This window comes from Delphinapterus leucas, chromosome 19, assembly GCF_059928025.1.
Source record: "Delphinapterus leucas isolate spDelLeu-1000000601 "Yukka" chromosome 19, BTC_Dleu_Yukka2, whole genome shotgun sequence".
Taxonomy (NCBI): Eukaryota; Metazoa; Chordata; class Mammalia; order Artiodactyla; family Monodontidae; genus Delphinapterus; species Delphinapterus leucas.
The window spans coordinates 41,810,020-41,834,156 of NC_143147.1; the positions used below are offsets into that span (position 1 = coordinate 41,810,020).

Genomic DNA, 24,137 nt, shown 5'->3' on the forward strand with positions numbered 1-24,137 from the left:
CGTGCCGAGCTGCACAGTCTAAATAAATAAATAGATAAAACAACCAAAATAAATGCAAAAAGGAAGAAATTTATTTGATTAATTTATAAATTGATCAATGAGCTAATGAATGACTTTTTATGAAGACGAGTTACAATAACTTTTTTATTGTCTCTTCTTGGTTTTAAATACCTAGAAAAATCATTTCTACAGATCATTTTAGATACAACTTACTATAGTTCTCTACACAAGCACATGCTTAATCTTGGTGATGAAGAGCTAAACTTCCCTAGATGTCTTGTTATCATAAAAATTTTTGTGTTGACAGTAGCAATTCTTATTCTTTTTTTTTTTTAATGGTTGTAGATGTGAGTATGCAGTGCTCACAAGATATACTTCGAATGCTTCTATCTCTTCAGCCAGTTCTTCAGGATGCTATTCAGAAAAAAAGAACAGTAAGGCCTTGGGGGGTTCAAGGTCCTCTCACTTGGCAACAATTTCATAAAATGGCTGGCCGAGGCTCTTATGGTAAGTAATTTATAGTAATGTGTATTGACTTATTTTATATCATTTCTTAGTTTCTTTGCCCAACTTTAATAAGCACATTTATCTTTAAATATTTCGGTGGCATATGCTTGACTTAAGGCCAGTGTGGTCAATCTTAGCCTTCCTTACTTTGAACGTTTTCAACATTCACTTTACTGGGTTCTCCAATCCCACTTCAGAAAGAACAGCTTGTTTTTACATATTTTACTGACCAGTAAGATTTTATGTGAAGAAAGAATCATACTGCCAAATAAAGACTGAAACACTAGTTTTCTTGTAAGTTTACTATTTTACAAAAGTTAATGAAAAATGGGGTAAAAAAGAGAGGGTAATACTAGTGATAAAAGGCCCCAAGGTATTCATTTAAAAAAAAAAGAAAGAACAAAGACAGAAATTTGCCAGTTGTGACAAGAGTAACAAATGAATACTCTCAATATGGTAAACAGTAGATTCATGGTCAACTGTAATGGAAGGAACATTCAAAATGCTTGAACTACCTGTTGAAGATTATCTCTGGGGGAAAAAACCCAGAAAAGATTGGGGACTTCCCTGGTGGTGCAGTGGTTAAGAATCCGCCTGCCAATGCAGGGGACACAGGTTTGATCCTTGGTCCGGGAAGATCCCACGTGCCGCGGAGCAACTAAGCCCATGCGCCACAACTACTGAGCCTGTGCTATAGAGCCCATGAGCCACAACTGCTGAGCCTGAGTGCTGCAACTACTGAAGCCCATGCACCTAGAGCCTGTGCTACGCAACAAGAGAAGCCACTGCAATGAGAAGCCCGCGCACCGCAACGAAGAGTAGGCCCCACTCGCCGCAACTAGAGAAAGCCCACGCTCAGCAATGAAGACCCAACACAGCCAAAAATAAATAAAATTTTTAAAAACCCCAAAAAACAAAAAAGAGTGTCTCTGAAAGGTGGGATGTAATTGGAACTTTTAAAACATATTTGAAATAATAGTTTTTATTCTGAAGTCCTTGACTTTTTTTGCATGGTTTTAGAACGCATTATGTACAGAAGTAGTAGATGATTTGCTCATATTTTCCTTTTCCTCCTTTTATTAATGGCTGAATAATTTAAATTTCATTTAAAAAAACTTGATAATCAGTGAAAAATGCAGTTTAATTATAGTATTTATATATTTTTTCTACTTTTTAAAAAATATTTCAGTTTTATTGGAGTATAGTTGATTTACATACAATGTTGTGTTAGTTTCAGGTGTACAGCAAAGTGATTCAGTTATACATATACATATATTCATTCCTTTTTAGTTTCTTTTCTCATATAGATCGTCACAGAATATTGAGTTAGGGTTTCCTGTGCTATACAGTAGGTCCTTGTTGGCTGTCTATCTTGTATACTACTAGTGTGTGTGTATGTTCATCCCAAGCTCCTGACCTATCCCTCCCCGCCACGTTTCCCCTTTGGTAACCATAGTTTGTTTTCTATATGTGTAAGTCTGTTTCTGTTTTGTGAATAAGTTCATTTACATGTTTCTTTTTAAAATTGGATTCCACATATGAGCGATATCATATATTTGTCTTTTTCTGACTTACTTAGTATGATAATCTCTAGGTCCATCCATGTTGCTTCAAATGGCATTATTTCATTCTTTTTTTTAATAGCTGAGTAATATTCCATTGTACATACGTGCTGCATCTTCTTTATCCATTCTTTTGTCGATGGACATTTAGGTTGCTTCCATGTCTTGACTATTATAAATAGTGCTGCAGTGAACATTGGGGTGCATGTATCCTTCCAGGTTATGGTTTTCTCCAGATATATGCCCAGGAGTGGGATTGCTGGATCATACGGTAGGAACCTCCATACTGTTCTCCATAGTGGTTGTACCAATTTACATTCCCACCAGTGGTGTAGGAGGGTTCCCTCTTCTCCACACCCTCTCCAGCATTTATTGTTATAGTATTTTTACGTTCTTTTTGAAGCCAAAATAGTAGACACATGCAGAGTTCTACACCTTACTGTTCAGTACATATGAGCTTTTGTTTTTTGTTTTTTTTTTAAATGGCTGCATATATTCCATTGTTCTTTACATATGTTATTTTACCAGTCTACTGTTTATGGACTTAACATTGTTTGCATCATTATCATTACAACTATTCTAGAATGCACACAATCCCTGGCTTAAAGCATGTGTATATTTAAAAATATATATATTGCCAAATTACTCTCTCTGATAGTGGTTTAAACTCCCACCAGTAAAATGTTTGTTTCCCCAAACCCTTGCCAGTAGGGTGCTGAGTAGATGCGAGAAACTGGTTTGTTTCATTATAGTTTGAGACGTAGACTAGTACAGACTTTGAGGGTAGATTTCCTGGATTCTAAATCCCACTTCTGCCACTTCTTATGTGATACTGGACATGTTGTTTAACGTCTCTATTCGTGCTTTCTCATCTCTAAAATAAGGTTGATATTAGTATCTGCTTCATGGTTTTTGTGGGGATTAAATGAGTGAATACATGTAAAGATCTTTGAACATTACCTAGCACATAGTAAATGTTATAATTGTTTGCTATTAATTATTTTAAATTCCTTGCTCTTAATGAGATTGAGCATCTTTTTATGTATAAGAGGCATTTCTGTTTCTGTGGACTTTGTTCATATGCTTTACCTGTTTTTCTGTTAGGATGTTGATCAATTCCTTACGGATTTATAGGTCCCCTTTCTATGGTAAGGAAATTAACCTTTTGTTATACACATTGCACATCTTTTTTCCAATTTATTGTTAATTGTTTGGCTTTGTTTATGGTGTTTTTTCATGCCGGAATTTAAAATTTATGTTGTCAGATTAATTAGTTTTTAAATGGACAGGTTTTACATTATGCTTAAAAAGGCTTTTTCCAGTCTTGAGTTTATTCAAAATAAAATGATGACAATATAGGTGACGGTGATTAAGAGGTACAGACTTCCAACTATAAAATAAATAAATCATGGGGATGTAATGTACACATGGGGAATGTAGTCAGTAATGTTATAACAACTTTGTATGGTGACGGATGGAGACTGGTCTTATTGTGGTCATTATTTCATAATGTATAAAAATATCAAATCACTATGTTGTACACCTGAAACTAATATAATTTTTTTTAAAACCCTCCCATATCTTCTTTTGTACTAATAAGTTTTTCGTTCTAATTCTTTTACATTTAAGTGACGGTATAAGTCACATATTTTATAAAAGGTCATTTAGCAAATTCCTAACTGTGAAAGTCTCAATCACTGGCTTTTAGGTATTTTTGTCTTTAATTAAATATTTTTACTACTAATAATGACTACACTAACTCTTGACATTTAAATGTTCCTCTTGGGACTTCCCTGATGGTCCAGTGGTAAAGAATCTGCCTTCCAATGCAGAGGACACGGGTTCGATCCCTGATTGGGGAACTAAGATCTCACATGCTGAGGGGCAGCTAAGCCTGCGCACCACAACTACTGAGCCCGCACGCTGCAACGGAAGAACCCGCAACGGAGATCCTGCATGTTGCAACTAAGACCTGACATAGCCAAAAATAAATAAAATTTTTAAATATTCTAAAAATAATATATAAAAATAAATGTTCTTCTTTTAAATCTTTTCTTAAAATATGTCTTTTCTTATTTAGGAACTGATGAATCCCCAGAACCACTGCCAATCCCCACGTTTTTGTTGGGTTATGATTTTGATTTTCTGGTGCTTTCTCCATTTGCTCTCCCTTATTGGGAGAGACTTATGCTGGAACCCTATGGATCTCAAAGAGATATAGCTTATGTTGTACTATGTCCAGAAAATGAAGCTTTGTTAAATGGAGCCAAAAGCTTTTTTAGAGATCTTACTGCAATATATGAGGTAGGTGCTTAAAAAGAGGTGTCGTTTTAAAACTACCTTATGATTTGTATGTTTATATATAAAATATACTGGATATCTCAGTTGATTGGTAAAGAATAATAACAACGTCAGACTAGGTGTTTAGTTCTCATACAAGCCAGTTACATTCTTTACAGCTTTGAGCCAGACCCTTTGTGAGATGTGTGCACCATGGGTCACTGTGGAAATTGCCGTACTGGGGGAAAACCATTGAGAGCATGTATGTCCCATTTAAGATAATCTTTTTCTGAAACAAAGGGTAGCATTGTAAATGGCCAGGAACAAATTACATTTATAAAAATTCTAGTCTTGATTCTCTAGGACCTCAGGTTAAGACACTAGGCCTTACTTACCTCATATGTAAAATAAAGCTATGATAGGCCTCTCTAAGATCCATTTTATTTCTGAAATTCTTGGCTGGTCTTTTAAGTTACAATTCTCATGCTGTATCCATCATTGAGTACAATGATTATAAATTTTAAGTACCCTGGAACATACAGTCTTAACCTCATTTTATAGTCATTCCTGAATATCCTCAGGGTATTGGTTCTAGGACCCCTTGCAGACACCAAAATTTATGGATGCTCAATCTTATATAAAATGGCATAGTGTTTGTATATAATCTGTACACATCCTCCCTTATACTTTAAATCATCTCTAGATTACTTATAGATGATATTTACATAGCATTACATACCTAATGCTATGTAAATAGTTGCAGACATGGAAAATTCAAGTTTTGCTTTTTGGAACTTTCTGGATTTTTTCTTTTTTTTTGAATATTTTTGATCCATGGTCGGTTGAATCTGTGGATTCAGAACCTAAGGATACGAAGGGCCAACGGTATCTCCCTTTTTCCACAAATGCTTGGAAATCTAGTCTTTAAAATTTAGTTTCTTTTACAATCTCAATCGTTAGTTTGAGCTGGTTTAGCTCCTCATTAATGTTCTACTTAACTTTAATTGCAAGGTATCTGTAGTGTGTTTTGTAAAAGTAAATATTTCCAAAGAGTGTTATTTAGAACACTAGTCCTGCAAAATCTTCCCAGAAAAAAGTTCCATAGTTAGATAGGTTTGGGGAGACATTTTGTATCTATTTACCTTTTAGAGATTCACTATACATGTTAGCTTATTAAAGCCTTTGAAAGTCTTACAGTAAAGAAATCCTTTGTCTAAACTTTCTTAATCCAGTGTTGCAAACCTGTTTGAGATTGGGCTTTCTGTAACAAACATTAGTGGCCTGCAGAATTGGAGGGAGAGCTGGATAATGCATTTATATACATGAATTGGGATGGATGTACAACTTAAAATGACTGCATATTCATGTTCAGTTATTTCTGTATTCTGCAAGTTTTCGTTATTCAAACTACGTGGATCTAGTGCCATTATTATCTAGATGTTTTATTTCATTGGAGATATTTTAATTTTGGTAGAAATTCAATGGATTTCTAATGTAGAAAAGTAAAAAGACCTGTGGCACCATTTCACCTTGATATTATTATTGCAAATGTTAGTTATAAATGATAAAGCTTATTTTTAAATAGCTTAAATCCTTTATTTTATGATATGAGCTAAAAAACTATAGCACACTCACTAATTCTGATTTCTGTATCTGTATTTGTAGTCTTGTCGATTGGGTCAACATAGACCTATTTCTCGACTATTGACGGATGGGATCATGAGAGTTGGATCTACTGCATCAAAGAAACTATCAGAAAAGTTGGTAGCAGAATGGTTTTCTCAGGCAGCTGATGGTAACAGTGAAGCATTTTCTAAACTCAAGCTTTATGCACAAGTCTGCAGATATGACCTAGGTATTGAATTTATATTTATTGTATAAGGTCATTTTAGCAAAGTATGACCCAGTCCACCAGCTTTTTGTAAATAATATTTTAATGCAACACAGCCATGCTCATTTATTTACAGATGTCTGTGTCTTCTTTTACGCTACAAGATCAGGGCTGAGTCGTTGTGACAGAGACTGTAACTTGGAAAGGCAAAAATATTTACTATCTGATCCTTTACAGAACAAGTTTGTTGATCACTACAATAGGGATCCCATCAAGTAGGAAGATTTGTGTTTTTATTTAAGTTTATTAAAATTAAGATTTTTGATTTGTTAATGGTTTAGAGGTAAAACAACTTGTAGTTCCCTCTGTAACACAGAGAGACAGTTCTTTGTTGGAATTAAGAAATGACAGCTGTTGAAGACTTGCTTTTAACACCCTTGAATTAAATATCAATGGACTTAACTTTAGACTTAATCCAAAGAGACACAGAACCAAAACATTGAACCTCATTAGACATTCCTATAATTTGAACCCCATAACATTCCTCCATTTTATATTTAATTAGTTCCCAGTATAGTCACTATTCAACTTGTGACCTAGGAACTTGTTGAATGGTTTAATGAAAATTTGCTAGATACTGTTATCTTTATTTAATTAATTATGCCTTCGAAATAGAATTTTATTATATTTCATGGAAACCATTTCTTTATTTTGTATAAACTGGTTTATTTTTCAATTCCACTTAAAAATTTTTTTCACTTGTAGGGGAAATAGAAAGCTAGTGTTTGCTACACTGTTAGCAGGCAAATTAGGGGGAGGGTAATGACCAAAAGAGTATAAACTAGAAATTATTATTCACATAGTAGATTAAATAAAGAACCAATCATAGTAGATGAAATAAAGAATTAAATATCCTGTTTTTATTGTCTTTAGGTCCTTACCTTGCTTCCCAGCCATTGGACAGCTCTCTACTTTCCCAACCAAATTTAGTTGCCCCTACAAGTCAGCCTTTGATTACTCCACCTCAGATGACAAGTACTGGAAATGCTAATATTCCATCTGCCACCCTAGCACCTACAGCAAGCAGCACTGTGACAGTAACATCAGGTGTTGCCATGTCTTCTTCAGTTGCCACAGCTAACTCAACTTTGACCACAACCTCAGCTTCATCTTCATCATCCTCCAACTTGAATAGTGGAATGTCATCAAATAAACTACCTTCATTTCCACCCTTTGGCAGTATGAACAGTAGTGTTGCGGGATCCATGTCTACGCAAGCAAGTACAGTTCAGAATGGCCAGCTAGGAGGGCAACCACCATCAGCTCTACAAACAGCTGGGATTTCTGGAGAGTCGTCTTCGATTCCGACTCAGCCACATCCTGATGTGTCTGAAAGGTATATTTAAATATACCAACCTTTGCAGAAGTATAAATATATGCTTCTTCTTGTCCAAATAACATAAAGAGCCTTTGGTCTTATCCTTGAAATTTTAGTTTTTATAATGTCGAATATTTAACCTATAAAATTATAATGAAGACTCTTCATAAAGTCTTTATCATAGAATCTCAGGGTGGGAATGAAGACCTTAAAAACCATTTAGTCTAACTATCCTGTGATGTTTGAGTCTGTTCTGTGACATAACTGTCAAGTAGACTTGCCTATGCAAATCACTCCAGTGATCTAGAAGTCACTATTGAATGACCCTGTTCAGTGGCATAAGAGTTGTACCAGAATTTGAATCTGTCGTTTACTGGCTATGTCACTTTAGGAAAGTTACCTAACGTTTTTGAGCATGTTTTCTTATCTGTAGAGTGGGAGCAATAGGATATAATGCATATTATGCTCTTTACAAAATGCTTCCACTTATTTATAACAACAACGATGGTGACAGCTCTCGTTATTACTTTTATGAAGAAGGCATTCCCTTTCGATTTATAGGTTAAGTTAGCCTAAGCTTGGTTATATCTTTCAGCTACCTGGATGCAGTTTTGCCCAAAGTTATACTTATATGTGATTAAAAGCAGACTCTTAATTACCCAGCTAGATCTTCCATTTTGAACATCTAAAAAGATTTGGAGTTTTAAAAAATCATATCACCATCAAAGAATGAAGCTTAATCACCATTGAAGTTATGAAGTATGAAATGAATATATATATTCTAAAAATGTAATAGAACATTGACTAAGTCTGGAGAATTGGTTTCTTTTTGGTCTAGCTCTGCCTCTAGCCAGCCTTGTGATCTTGGGCAGCTCATTTAACTTATCTTTGTCTCAGTTTTATCACTTAAGCACTAAGCACTCTGACATTTCTGATGCTCTGTGGTTTTAAGAATTCTGTTTCTTCTTTTTAATGCAAGACCTCTTAATGCTAAGGGTCTTTGTACACCATCAAATTGTGAACTTTTTGGTTCTCTTTGGAGAGAAAGATGTCCCTCATTTTTAGAGAGGCTCTCAACACCACACGCCCCCCCTCCAAAAAAAAAAAAAAGAAAAAAGGGAAAAGGGTATTAAGGACCTGTTTTGATGCTCTTCCGAGAAGGTACAGGAGAACTTTTTCCCTAACTGTCTTTTTTCTACTTCAAATTTTAGCACAATGGATCGGGACAAAGTGGGCATCCCCACAGATGGTGATTCCCATGCAATCACTTATCCACCTGCAATTGTTGTTTATATAATTGATCCTTTTACATATGAAAACAAAGATGAGAGCACTAATTCTTCTAATGTATGGACTTTGGGGTTACTTCGATGTTTTCTGGAAATGGTCCAGACTCTTCCTCCTCATGTTAAGAGCACTGTTTCTGTACAGGTGAGAATGATAAATGTTATAAGTTAAATTTATTTAAAACGCTTGATGTTGATAGAAGTTTCAAAGTTACTATTCTGTATCTACATTGATTTTCTAAAGGCCAGGTTCTATTATATTGACTTTACTATAAATAATAATATAATAGAAATCTTAGTTTATAAAAGGTAAACTTGCAATGATACAACAGTAAGAATAGAGAATAAAAAGACCACATTAAGTATGTTAAATATCTCTCCCGTGTTACTTTTATAAACTAATTTTTAAATTCATAAGCTTAAATAGGAAAAGAATGGACTTATATAAACTAGAGTTCTAAATAAGAGGTTACAAACTAGAAGTAGAGAGAAATTAACCATATTAAGTTGTATGCAGAGAATTTGAATTATTCTTTATAGACTACAACAGGACTATGGCAGTCAATGGCAGTATTGATCAGTATAACTGCTATGTAGAAATGTTTAAAGATTTTTACATAGCTTATTAATAAAATTGAGTATTCATTAAAAATCTATATAATAGATAAGAAAATATCATTCTTTAGATTATCATTTTAATTATGTTTTGTTTAAATTTTCTAATAAAATGTTTAGAGTTTTAGACTCATTGTTCTTTTTATTCTCTTGTGGAAAGTCTAACATTTGTAATATTTGCCTGTAATTCTTAGATTGTTCCCTGTCAGTACCTGTTGCAACCTGTGAAGCATGAAGATAGACAAATCTATACCCAGCATTTAAAATCCCTGGCTTTTTCGGCCTTTACCCAGTGTCGGAGACCACTTCCAACATCAACCAACGTGAAAACATTGACTGGTTTTGGTCCAGGTTTAGCCATGGAAACTGCTCTTAAAAGTCCTGATGTAAGTATGTTTTCCATTACCAAAGTTATTGAAGGACTACATTTTATGATTTTATGCAAAACTAAGTGCAAGTCTCTGATTAGCTCTCATTTTCCAGTTATCTTATAATGGGTAGATATACTATATCTTTCTTTTATTTTTATTTTTTAATTAATTAATTTATTTTTGGCTGCGTTGGGTCTTCGTTGCTGTGCATGGGCTTCCCCTAGTTGTGGCGAGTAGGGGCTACTCTTCGTTGCAGTGCGTGGGCTTCTCATTGCGGTGGCTCCTCTTGTTGCAGCTTACAGGCTCTAGGCCCATGGGCTTCAGTAGTTGTGGCATGCAGGCTCAGTAGTTGTGGCTCACAGGCTCTAGAGCGCAGGCTCAGTAGTTGTGGCTCACGGGCTTAGTTGCTCTGTGGCATGTGGGATCTTCCTGGACCAGGGCTCAAACCCATGTCCCCTGCATTGGCAGGCGGATTCTTAACCACTGCGCCACCAGAGAAGTCCCTATCTTTATTTTCAATAAAAGATTTTTCTGTGATTGTATAGTACCGTAGTAACTTAATTTTTTACTTTACAGAGACCAGAGTGTATTCGACTTTATACACCTCCTTTTATTCTGGCTCCAGTGAAGGATAAACAGACAGAGCTAGGAGAAACATTTGGAGAAGCTGGACAGAAATACAATGTTCTTTTCGTGGGCTACTGTTTATCACATGATCAAAGATGGATTCTTGCATCTTGCACAGATCTATATGGAGAACTTTTAGAAACTTGTATCATTAACATCGATGTCCCAAATAGGTACTTTTATTTCCTTAAGTGTATCATTGTATCATCCCTTGAAAAAAAATTCATACATGCACATTATGTTTCATTTTTAATGAATAGAAAATGGTTTGGAAGGTATATATATTAAAATATTAAGTCTTGGGATTGTGGGTGCTTTTCATTTCTTTTGTAGTGAATATTTATATTGTATAATTTAATGGACTCAAAAATAATTTTGATTATCTCGGTTACATAGACAAAAGAGGTTAAAGCCCCTGTATTCTGTGTAATAAACCTTGAGGTGATGATTTTAGCCTAACAAATTTTGGAACATGGAACTAGAAAGCCATCTGCAAATTAAAATCTAGTAAGGCATCCTAGAACATTTACTTTTCTCATATACCATCTAAGATATAGTCCCTAATAAACTGAGTTAACTTTCTTTACTAAAAATTTTCCTCTTTAAATGTTGGAGTGTCTTCTGAAAATGGTGGCCTTCTTTTTAGAATTCTTCTTGATAGTAGTTAGGTATCATGAGCAGTTATTCATGAAGACTGTAACTAATAGGTCACAAAAGATGAGCCTCATTGAATTATCACTTAATAGACACTTGTAATAACATATTTCAAGGCTAGTGAACACTGCCTAAGAGAACCTGAAAAATCCATGAAGTAACTTTAATTTTCAGATTTGGTTCTGTTCTTTATTTTCTTCTTTATTACCTAAACGTTCTGTTCTTTTAAGTTCAGAAATTGGTTATGTGCAAAAAAACTTAGTGATTATTTGGTTATAGTGGCGCTGAAGAAACAGAATATAGAAACATTAATCTGTGAAGGATGAGAAAGAGAATAGAGAAAGAATAATACCACCCTCCCAATAAAAAAATAATGTATTGCCATTTTACTGAAAGTAGAAGTGAGATGATGGTTAAGAGGTCCAACTCTAGAGTCATAGAGATCTGGGTTCAAATCCCAGTCCTGCCACTTACTGGCTGTGTGATCTCGACAAAATTACTTTATCCAACTGAGCTGTAGCTTACTTCTCTGTAAAATTAGGAGGATAATTTTATCTGCCTTATAGGGTTGTTAAGATGAAATGAGGTATTACATGTAAATTGATTGGACATACTGCTTGGTACATAGGAAGTACTCAATAAATGGTAGTTACTGTTGCTCAGCCACAGAGCACTTAATGTTATGTACTTGCCTAATAAAGGACGTGCATGCAGAAAACAGCATTGTTTTGTTCTGGGAAGTGGGGGGAGGGGTTTGTTCGATATTCTTCAATTTAAAGTATGAAGCAAGGGACTTCCCTGGTGGCGCAACGGTTAAGAATTCCGCCTGCCAATGCAGGGGACATGGGTTCGAGCCCTGGTCTGGGAAGATTCCACATGCCACGGAGCAACTAAGCCCGTGCGCCACAGCTACTGAGCCTGCGAACCACAACTACTGGGCCCATGTGCCTAGAGCCCATGCTCTGCAACAAGAGAAGCCACCAAAATGAGAAGCCTGAGTGCCGCAATGAAGAGTAGCCCCTGCTCGCCGCAACTAAAGAAAGCCCGTGCGCAGCAACGAAGACCCGACACAGCCAAAAATAAATTAAAAAATAAATTTATTTAAAAAAAAATAAAGTATGAAGCAAGGGTTGGCAAACTCCAGGCCATAGGCCAAATCTGGCCACACTCATTTGTTTAATTATTGTCCATGGCTGCTTTAGTGCTGCAGCAGGTTGAATTCTTGCAGAAGAATCTTGATGGCCTGCAAAGCTTAAAATGTTGGCCCTTTAAAGAAAAAGTGTGCCAATCTCTGGTATAGAGCAGTGTTTCTGGTGAATTTTGGTGGTTCGTGGACAATTTTTAATTTTAAGTATATATTTTAATATGTATTAAACAAAATACAAACTATCATGTCAAACCTGTGATTTTATATATATTCTTACTTAGGACTTGTGTAAAAAATATCAAGCATTAAAATGAAGGGACCAGTTTTTCACCAATTTGAGCTCTTTTGAAATGTCATCATAGGAATTTTAGAAATATTTATGACTCTATTCCATACAACAGGGCTCGTCGGAAAAAAGGATCTGCTAGAAGATTTGGTCTACAGAAACTTTGGGAGTGGTGCTTAGGACTTGTACAGATGAGTTCATTGCCATGGAGAGTTGTAATTGGCCGTCTAGGAAGGATTGGTCATGGAGAATTAAAAGGTAAAATTGTGCTTTTATTGTTTAATAGTTAAATTTCTGTGTTGTTTTGAATTTTATTTTTTTATACAGCAGGTTCTTATTAGTCATCAATTTTATACACATCAGTGCATACATGTTAATTCCAATTGCCCAATTCATCACACCACCATCCCCACACCCCCCACCGCAGCTTTCCCCCCTTGGTGTCCATACGTTTGTTCTCTACATCTGTGTCTCAACTTCTGCCCTGCAAACCGGTTCATCTGTACCATTTTTCTAGGCTTCACATATATGTGTTAATATACGATATTTGTTTTTCTTTTTCTGACTTACTTAACTCTGTATGACAGCCTCTAGATCCACCCACGTCTCACCAAATGACCCAATTTCATTCCTTTTTATGGCTGAGTAATATTCCATTATATATATTTACCACATCTTCTTTATCCATTCATCTGTTGATGGGCATTTAGGTTGCTTCCATGACCTGGCTATTGTAAATAGTGCTGCAGTGAACATTGGGGTGCATGTGTCTTTGAATTATGGTTTTCTCTGGGTATATGCCCAGTAGTGGGATTGCTGGATCATACGGTAATTCTATTTTTAGATTTTTAAGGAACCTCCATACTGTTCTCCATAGTGGCTGTATCAATTTACATTCCCACCAGCAGTGCAAGAGGGTTCCCTTTTCTCCACGCCCTCTCCAGCATTTGTTGTTTGTAGATTTTCTGATGATGCCTATTCTAATTGGTGTGAGGTGATACCTCATTGTAATTTTGATTTACATTTCTCTAATAATTAGTGATGTTGAACACCTTTTCATGTGCTTCTTGGCCATCTGTATGTCTTTGGAGAAACGTCTATGTAGGTCTTCTGCCCATTTTTGGATTGTGTTGTTTGTTTCTTTAATATTGAGCTGCATGAGCTGTTTATATATTTTGGAGATTAATCCTTTGTCCATTGATTCATTTGGAAATATTTTCTCCCATTCTGAGGCTTGTCTTTTCGTCTTGTTTATGGTTTCCTTTGCTGTGCAAAAGCTTTGAAGTTTCATTAGGTCCCGTTTGTTTATTTTTGTTTTTATTTCCATTACTCTAGGAGGTGGAACAAAAAAGATCTTGCTGTGACTTATGTCAAAGAGTGTTCTTCCTATGTTTTCCTCTAAGAGTTTTATAGTGTCTGGTCTTACTTTTAGGTCTCTAATCCATTTTGAGTTTATTTTTGTGTATGGTGTTAGGGAGTGTTCTAATTTCATTCTTTTACATGTAGCAGTCCAGTTCTCCCAGCACCACTTATTGAAGAGACTGTCTTTTCTCCATTGTATATTCTTGCCTCCTTTGTTATAGATTAGTTGACCATAGGTGCATGGCTTTATCTCTGGGCTTTCTGTCCTGTTCCATTGGTCTGTATTTCTGTTTTTGTGCCAGTACCATATTATCTTGATTACTGTAGCTTTGTAGTATAGTCTGAAGTCAGAGAGTCTGATTCCTCCAGCTCTGTTTTTTTCCCTCAAGGCTGCTTTGGCTATTCGGGGTCTTTTGTGTCTCCATACAAATTTTAAGATTTTTTTGTTCTAGTTCTGTAAAAAATGCCATTGGTAATTTGATAGGGATTGCATTGAATCTGTAGATTGCTTTGGGTAGTATAGTAATTTTCACAATATTGATTCTTCCAATCCAAGAACATGGTACATCTCTCCATTTGTTTGTATCATCTTTAATTTCTTTCATCAGTGTCTTATAGTTTTCTGCATACAGGTCTTTTGTCTCCCTAGGTAGGTTTATTCCTAGGTATTTTATTCTTTTTGTTGCAGTGGTAAATGGGACGGTTTCTGTAATTTCTCTTTTCAGATTTTTCATCATTAGTGTATAGGAATGCAAGAGATTTCTGTGCATTAATTTTGTATCCTGCAACTTTACCAAATTCATTGATTAGCTCTAGTAGTTTTCTGGTGGCATTTTTAGGATTCTCTGTGTATAATATAATGTCATCTGCAAAGAGTGACAGTTTTACTTGTTCTTTTCCAATTTGTATTCCTTTTATTTCTTTTTCTTCTCTGATTGCCGTGGCTAGGACTTCCAAAACTATGTTGAGTAATAGTGATGAGAGTGAATAATCCTTGTCTTGTTCCTGATCTTAGAGGAAATACTTTCAGTTTTTCACCATTGAGAATGGTGTTTGCTCTGGGTTTGTCATATATGGCCTTTATTATGTTGAGGTAGGTTCCCTCTATGCCCACCTTCTGGGGAGTTTTTATCATAAATGAGTGTTGAATTTTTTCAAAAGCTTTTTCTGCATCTATTGAGATGATCATATGGTTTTTATTCTTCAGTTTGTTAATATGGTGTATCACATTGATTTGTGTATATTGAAGAATCCTTGCATCCCTGAGATAAATCCCACTTGATCATGGTGTATGATCCTTTTAATGTGTTGTTAGATTCTATTTGCTATTATTTTGTTGAGGATTTTTGCATCTATGTTCATCAGTAATATTGGCCTGTAGTTTTCTTTCTTTGTGACATCCTTGTCTGGTTTTGGTATCAGGGTGATGGTGGCCTCATAGAATGAGTTTGGGAGTGTTACTTCCTCTGCAATTTTTTGGAAGAGTTTGAGAAGGATGGGTGTTAACTCCTCTCTAAATGTTTGATAGACTTCACCTGTGAAGTCATCTGGTCCTGGACTTTGTTTGTTGGAAGATTTGTAATCACAGTTTCAATTTCATTACTTGTGATTGTTCTGTTCATATTTTCTATTTCTTCCTGGTTCAGTCTTGGAAAGTTATATCTTTCTAAGAAGTTGTCATTTCTTCCCGGTTGTCCATTTTATTGGCATAGAGTTGCTTGTAGTAGTCTCTTAGGATGCTTTGTATTTCTGTGGTGTCTGTTGTAACTTCTCCTTTTTCATTTCTAATTTTATTGATTTGAGCCCTTTCCCTCTTTTTCTTGATGAGTCTGGCTAATGGTTTATCAATTTTGTTTATCTTCTCAAAGAACCAGCTTTTAGTTTTATTAATCTTTACTATTGTTTTCTTTGTTTCTATTTCATTTATTTCTGCTCTGATTTTTATGATTTCTTTCCTCTGCTAACTTTGGGTTTTTTTGTTTTATTTTAAATAAATTTATTTATTTATTTATTTTTGGCTGCATTGGGTCTTCATTGCTGTGCACGGGCTTTCTCTAGTTGCAATGAGCAGGGGCTACTCTTTGTGGTGGTGCAAGGGCTTCTAATTGCAGTGGCTTCTCATGTTACATAGCATGGGCTGTAGACATGCAGGCTTCAGTAGTTGTGGCTCACGGGCTCAGTAGTTGTGGCACACGGGCTTAGTTGCTCCGTGGCATGTGGGATCTTCCTGGACCAGGGCTTGAACCTATGTTCCCTGCATTGGCAGGTGGATTCTTAACCACTGTGCCACCAGGGAAGTCCCTAACTTTGGGTTTTGTTTGTTCTTCTTCTTCTAGTCCCTTTAGGTGTAAGGTTAGATTGTTTATTTGAGATTTTTCTTGTTTCTTGAGGTAGGCTTTATAGCCATAAACATCCCTCTTAGAACTGCTTTTGCTGCATCCCATAGGTTTTGGATTGTCATGTTTTCATTGTCATTTGTCTCTAGGTATTTTTTGATTTCCTCTTTGATTTCTTCAGTGATCTCTTGGTTGTTTAGTAACGTATTGTTTAGCCTCCATGTGTTTGTGTTTTTTAGGCTTTTTGTCCCTGTTACTGATTTCTAATCTCATAGCGTTGTGGTCAGAAAAGATGCTTGCTATGATTTCAATTTTCTTAAACTTACTGAGGCTTGATTTGTGACCCAATATGTGATCTATCCTGGAGAATGTTCTGTGTACCCTTGAGGAGAAAGTGTAACCTGCTGTTTTCAGATGGAGTGTCCTATAAATATCAATTAAATCTATCTGGTCTGTTGTGTCATTTAAAGCTTCTATTTCCTTATTTATTTTCATTTTGGATGATCTGTCCATTGGTGTAAGTGAGGTGTTAAAGTCCCCCACTGTTATTGTGTTACTGTCGATTTCCTCTTTTATAGCTGTTAGTAGTTGCTTTATGTATCGAGGTGCTCCTATGTTGGGTGCATGTATATTTATAATTGTTACATCTTCTTCTTGGATTGATCCCTTGATCATTGTGTAGTGTCCTTCCTTGTCACATTCTTTATTTTAAAGTCTATTTTATCAGATATGAATATTGCTACTCCAGCTTTCTTTTGATTTCCATTTGCATGGAATATCTTTTTCCATCCCCTCACTTTCAGTCTGTATGTGTCCCTAGGTCTGAAGTGGGTCTCTTGTAGGCAGCATATATATGGGTCTTGTTTTTGTATTCATTCATCAAGCCTGTGTCTTTTGGTTGGAGTATTTAATCCATTCACGTTTAAGTTAATTATTGATATGTATGTTCCCATGACCATTTTCTTAATTGTTTTGGGTTTGTTTTTGTAGGTCCTTTTCTTCTCTTGTGTTTCCCACTTAAGTTCCTTTAGCATTTGTTGTAGAGCTGGCTTGGTGGTGCTGAATTCTCTTAGCTTTTGCTTGCCTGTAAAGCTTTTGATTTCTCCATCGAATCTGAATGAGATCCTTGCCGGGTAGAGTGATCTTGGTTGTAGGTTCTTCCCTTTCATCACTTTAAGTATATCATGCCACTCCCTTCTGGCTTGTAGAGTTTCTGCTAAGAAATCAGCGGTTAACCTTGTGGGAGTTCCCTGGTATGTTATTTTTCGTTTTTCCCTTGCTGCTTTCAATAATTTTTCTTTGCCTTTAATTTTTGCCAGTTTGATTACTGTATGTCTTGGCATGTTTCTCCTTGGGTTTATCCTGTATGGGACTCGCTGTGCTTCCTGGACTATTTCCTTTCCCGTGTTAGGGAAGTTTTCCACTATAATGTCTTCAGATATTTTCTCGGGTCCTTTCTCTCTTCTCCTTCTGGGACCCTTATAAAGCGAACGTTGGTGCATTTAATGTTGTCCCAGAGGTCTCTTAGGCTGTCTTCATTTCTTTTCATTCTTTTTTCTTTATTCTGTTTCGCAGCAGTGAATTCCACCATTCTGTCTTCCAGGTCACTTATCCGTTCTTCTGCCTCCGTTATTCTGCTATTGATTCCTTCTAGTGCAGTTTTCATTTCATTTATTTTATTGTCCTTCTCTGTTTGTTCTTTAATTCTTCTAGGTCTTTGTGGAACATTTCTTGCATCTTCGTGATCTTTGCCCCCATTCTTTTTCCGAGGTCCTGGATCATCTTCACTATCATTATTCTGAATTCTTTTTCTGGAAGGTTGCCTATCTCCACTTCATTTAGTTGTTTTTCTGGGGTTTTATCTTGTTCCTTCATCTGGTACATAGCTCTCTGCCTTTTCATCTTGTCTGTCTTTCTGTGAATGTGGTTTTTGATCCACAGGCTGCAGGATTGTAGTTCTTCTTGCTTCTGCTGTTTATAAGCCATACTTTGCAGGAGAATGGTTAATTTCTGTTTTATGTTAATTCATATACTATTCTGACCATATCTAGGAATAGGTACTGAACAAAATGCAAAGGTTATAAGAATCTAGTTTTTTGTTGTGTTTTTAAAGAGTAACCACATATGTCCAGTCCACAAATGGCTTAACTCAGATTTTAAAAGGACATATTGGAACTTTATACCAGTGTTATTACTACTATTCTTGTCATCTTCCATTTTTTTCCCCCTTTCTGCTTAGTGTGCAACTCATCCTGTGTTCAGCAGGTCCTAATTGATATTAATGTACATTAAAGTTGGGATAAAGGATGTTGAGTAAAGTCAGCAATAAGAGTTTTTTGACTTAATGATGACTCTTGAAGAATACATTAATTTTAAAACCATTAGGTTTTAACTTTTTGTTCTATACAGTGTTAACAATGCTGTTACGTTAGATATTTTCTTTTTGTTTTTTACTGTTGATACCCACAGATTGGAGCTGTTTGCTGAGTCGTCGAAACTTGCAGTCCCTAAGTAAAAGGCTGAAAGACATGTGTAGAATGTGTGGTATATCTGCTGCAGACTCTCCCAGCATTCTCAGTGCTTGCTTGGTAGCAATGGAACCCCAAGGCTCTTTTGTTATTATGCCAGGTTAGCTATCTTTAGTTTATATCAGATTTAATTCTTTATGCACTTAAGTTTCTACGTATTTTGTAAAATCGATTTTTCATTTATTAAAAGAAAAAAATACCTTTCATTTTCTTTCCAGATTCTGTGTCAACTGGTTCTGTATTTGGAAGAAGCACCACTCTAAACATGCAGACGTCTCAGCTTAACACCCCACAGGATACATCATGTACTCATATACTTGTGTTTCCTACTTCTGCTTCTGTGCAAGTAGCTTCAGCTACTTATACCACTGAAAATTTGGACTTAGCTTTCAATCCCAACAATGGTAGGTGGATTGTTCTGTACAGGTTTGCAAATACAAAATAAATCTGGATGATTGTGGCTGATTATAGGGTGGATAATACCTCCCAAAACATCTGTGTCCTGTGAATGTTCCTGAAACCTGTGAATGTTACCTTATATGCCCTCTCCCCCACCCCAAAAAAAGACTTGCAGATCTGATTAAATTAAGGATCCTAAGATGGAGAGATTACCCTGGCTTATGCAGGTGGGCCCAAAATGCAATCTTACAGATCCTTATAAGAGGGAGATAGAGAGAAATTTGACTGTACACAAAAGAGGAGAAGGGCATGTGGTGGAAACAAAGGAAAGCAAAGTCAGAAATGACTGTGCCGCTGACCTTGAAGATGGATCTAGATGCTGGAAAAGACAAGGAAACGGATTTTCCCCTGGAACCTCAAGGGAGAACATAGCCCTGCCAGTACCTTCATTTTGGCCTAATGACTAACACTTTGATTTCAACCCAATAAAACTGATTTTGGACTTCTCGCCCCCAGAACTGTAAGAGAATAATGTATGTTGTTTCACGTCAACGAGTTTGTGGTAATTTGTTGAAGTGCAACAGGAAACTAATACAACCATTCTTCTACCTTATTGATATCAGAACTAGTGCTATGAATTATCCCATAAATGTTTACTTATTTTAAAAGTCAACATGGATCATAAAATATTTGTACAGGTTTTTTTTTAAGAAGATGTTGGGGGGTAGAAGTTTATTAATTAATTTATTTTTGCAGTGTTGGGTCTTCGTTTCTGTGCAAGGGCTTTCCCTAGTTGTGGCAAGCGGGGTCACTCTTCATCCCGGTGCATGGGCCTCTCACTATCACAGCCTCTCCTGTTGCAGAGCACAGGCTCCAGACGCGCAGGCTCAGTAGCTGTGGCTCACGGGCCCAGTCGCTCCATGGCATGTAGGATCCTCCCGGACCAGGGCTCGAACCAGTGTCCCCTGCACTGGCAGGCGGATTCCCAACCACTGCGCCACCAGGGAAGTCCCAATGTACAGGTTTATGTACGTGCTGTTGAGTTCCCTGTACATGACTTTGCAGGTCATTTTATATTCTTTTGTATTTTGATTTGCCAGAATAATATAGTAATTTGTAAGTTTTCTAGATGAACCTATTGATTGCATTTTAGTAGAAGAGAAAATAAGTGATATTCCATTGTTGCTCTGAGTGGTTACCTTAGAAAATGGCATCTCTCTAAAATCGCAAGTATGGGTATTAATTATTCTCCTCTTTTAGTGTGTTATACAGTAACTTGAATATTTTAATAGTAAAGAATTTAGGAATTAGTCGTGAATGGTCTCATTTTAAATGTGTTTTCATTTCCAGCATTTGTATTAGTTTCCTATTGCTATTTGTAACAAATTACCAGATAGTTAGTGGCTTAAAACAACACACATTTACTGTCTTACAGTTCTGGAAGTCAGAAGTCCAAACTCAGTCTTACTGGGCTATAAAGTCAAGGTGTCTGCAGGGTTGGTTCTTTCTAGAGGCCGTAAGGGAGAATCTGTTTGCTTGCCTTTGCCAGCTTCTAGAGACCACCTACATCTCTTTCTCATGGCCCCTTTTTCCATCTTCAGTGCCAGCAGTTTAGTATAGTCACATCTTCACTGACTCTTAATGGTACTGCCTCCCTCTTATTAGGACCCCTGTGATTACATTGGACCCACCTGGATAATCCAGAATAATCTCCCGATTTCAAGATCTTTAGCTTGATCACATCTGCAAAGTTCTTTATGGTAACATATTCACAGATTCCTGGGATTAGGATTTGGACATCTTTGGGGGGCCATTATTCAGACTACCACATGCTTATTTATGCATAGTCGATTATTTGGCTCCCAGCACAATAGTTGGCACATAGTAGACATTCGGTAGATGTTGATTAACTCATTTTGGTTAAAGTCCATTAACTCTCTCCTGTAAATGACCATAGGATATGAAAAATGGAGTATTTAATTTTTTTCTTCCTCCTATATAGATGGAGCAGATGGAATGGGTATCTTTGATTTGCTAGACACAGGAGATGATCTTGACCCTGATATCATTAATATCCTTCCTGCATCTCCAACGGGATCTCCTGTTCATTCTCCAGGATCTCATTACCCCCATGGAGGTGATGCTGGCAAGGTAACCTTGTTATAAAAGTTCAGTTTATCTAAGTGTCATTCATTAACTTAGTAACGGATTATATCAATGAAATAGAAGACTTTTTTTCCTTGAAAATTAGCAAGAACATTACAGCAGTACATTCATGTACTTCTACCTTAGAGACATCAGTATGTTGAGTTGTACGTTATTAAGAGAGTCTCTAAGGTTCTGCTTTCTCGGACTTTGTATTTTCTAGACTACTTGGCATTAATCCTTCTTTTATATTTAATAGTTTTCCTGCTACTTCACCATAGCAGGATATAGGATTATATTATCTGAGAATCAGTATATTACTCTAAGAGCTGCCATTCGTATCAGGGCTGTGACAAGGAACATAAAGGAAATAATTTTCTAATAAGAACAGAAAAAACACTGACTCTCGCGTGCGCCCGCCCCCCCTTATTTTTAGCGGCTATGGAAGCAGGCTGTCGTGTCATTCTATTTGAACTCAAAACTAATTGGGCTTCATTTGAATAACATCATTATTTGAATGAAATTATATATAGTGGTTATTTGATTATTGTAATGTACATAAGTTTAAAATAAAGCATCTTTGTCCAACCTTACCTTGCATCCTTTCCTCCTTTTTCTTTTTTAACTGGAAAGAAATGAGATTACGGAAAAAAGAGAAAAAATATATAAGGCAAAGCACCAATCATCATACCTCTTTACTAAAATCAGTTTTACCTTTTTTTTGGCTGCTCTGTGCAGCTTGCGAGATCTTAGTTCCCAGACCAGGACTGAACCCGCGCCCTCGTCAGTGAAAGTGTGGGGTCCTAATCACTGGACCTCCAGGGAATTCCCAGAAACCATTTTTGCTTTTAGCAAATTACCTTTGTTTCACATGTTGCAGCTTTCAAAAAGTATAAGCAGCTTTTTATATTTTTTATTTTTGGCCACTCAGCTTGCGGGATCTTAGTTCCCCGACCAGGGATCAAATGCGTGTACCCCTGCAGTGAAAGCATGGAGTCCTAACCACTGGACCGCCAGGAAGTTCCCTTAGCAGCTTTTTAATGTTACATTGTTGCTTTACCATAATTTGTTATATCATTCCCCAAACGTTGGACATTTAAGTCTTTTATTTTTTTCTGTTTTAGGTAATAATTGCAATGAGCATTTCCATGTATATCATTTTTTTTCTTTTTACGTTTCCTTAAAATAAATACCAAAGAATGCATTGACTAATCTAAAGGATATGAGCATCACTTTAATAGTTGGCTCTTCATGTTGCCATATTTCTTTCCAAAACACTATTAACTGCATTTTATAGATAGTGCTAGATAAACAAAGCTAAATTTAATCCACCTTTTGGATTGGGGTGTGATGGTCAGGAATTAGTTGAGGGCGTATTAGGAAATAAGAAAGTTCATTGAGTATTTTGTATTTTTCAGTCAGATGCAAAGGTTTATATACACACACACTGAACACGGGCTTGACATAATAATACAAACTTGTTAAATACTTGGTATATTCATTTCCTCATGCAACTCTTAAAACTCATTAATGCTAATTATGATACATAGCAATTGACTTCCTAAAATATCCTTCAGTATTTTTTAAATTGAAGTAATAAAATAATGAGACTGATTGCCATAAACCATTCTGTATTTATAGCTAGTGCTAGCTATATCAAATGAACTAACACAGTTTTAATTTTGTCTTTTTAAGGGTCAGGGTACTGATCGGCTACTTTCAACAGAATCTCATGATGAAGTAACTAATATTCTTCAGCAACCATTGGCCCTTGGTTACTTTGTATCAACTGCCAAAGCGGGTCCGTTACCTGACTGGTTCTGGTCAGCATGTCCTCAAGCACAATATCAGTGTCCCCTTTTTCTTAAGGTATTGCTTTTTTTTTTTTTGCCAATTCCTAATTGACAGCTTAAGTCCTAAGAAACAGAGAAGTGGCTTTTTGAACTCTTGTAACTTTTGTCTGAGGTCTTAAATGCATTGCCATATACGACTCTCTAGACAAGATTACAGAGAGAATTATGAATCTAATTATGTAACAACTGTAATTCTTAAATTCATATTAAGTTTAAACCTTTAAATAACTTTAAATCGAATTTCTGGGACCCTTACTCTTAGTTATTTTCAGCTGCACGTATAGACGTTTAGAGCTGGGAGAAACCTTATATTACCCTTAATCTAACTTCTTCATTTTCTCGGTGAGCATATTAAAAGTTCAGGAAAACTCATTTGTCCAAAGTCATAAATTGGTAGTAGACTCAAGATTAAAACCTGGATCTTTTCATGATTATATAGTGTTATTCTTTGAATTATGTCATTCTGCACTCCTATTATGCCTCATTTTGGGAATTAAAGGTTTCATAATCTTTGTAAAAATATTTGATATTTAGATCCATTTACTACCTCCTTAAAAAAGCTTTCTAGCTTTGTGTAAATTGCTGTTAAAACTATTGAGTGGTTTTCAAGTAATGAGATTCTCAGACCCACAGTGACTTATTTTATCGAAACAGATTCATTAGCAAGTGATATAACAAGGTTGAGATAAATCATAAAATGGTAAAACAAGACGTGAAGGCCCTATCTAGAGTTTGTTCCTGCTGCTACTACTACTATTCCAAAATAACAAATTTAGATCTGATTTCACTTATGTAAACCCACCAGAAGTTGACTGATTTAGTCCATAAATCATGCTAACTTAACTACTTGCCAGCTGATTTTTATTTGTAGGGTAAAAATTGAATAGTATGCTTTAGTTTTTTAGGGTTATATTTTAGTGGGTACTTTAACCAATAGGCTTGTTGCTGTCTTTTAAGCCTGTTGCTGTTA

General features: G+C 36.0%; 1 protein-coding gene across 4 annotated transcripts in view; it reads left to right on the top strand.

Moving 5' to 3' along the window:
- The window catches only part of MED13 (mediator complex subunit 13), a 95,065-nt gene that overhangs the window by 64,787 nt on the left and 6,141 nt on the right, over positions 1 to 24,137 (top strand). For 3 of the 4 annotated variants that reach the window (XM_089900958.1, XM_022552737.3, XM_089900960.1), the window contains 12 exons: positions 346 to 507; positions 4,150 to 4,373; positions 6,015 to 6,204; positions 7,114 to 7,576; positions 8,770 to 8,989; positions 9,654 to 9,845; positions 10,407 to 10,630; positions 12,660 to 12,802; positions 18,712 to 18,870; positions 18,989 to 19,174; positions 21,172 to 21,320; positions 23,010 to 23,183. In XM_089900958.1, the coding sequence (XP_089757084.1) occupies positions 346 to 507; positions 4,150 to 4,373; positions 6,015 to 6,204; positions 7,114 to 7,576; positions 8,770 to 8,989; positions 9,654 to 9,845; positions 10,407 to 10,630; positions 12,660 to 12,802; positions 18,712 to 18,870; positions 18,989 to 19,174; positions 21,172 to 21,320; positions 23,010 to 23,183 (2,486 nt within the window). The remainder of the gene's footprint in view (positions 1 to 345; positions 508 to 4,149; positions 4,374 to 6,014; positions 6,205 to 7,113; positions 7,577 to 8,769; positions 8,990 to 9,653; positions 9,846 to 10,406; positions 10,631 to 12,659; positions 12,803 to 18,711; positions 18,871 to 18,988; positions 19,175 to 21,171; positions 21,321 to 23,009; positions 23,184 to 24,137) is intronic. The other variant, XM_089900959.1, reaches the window with a different exon arrangement.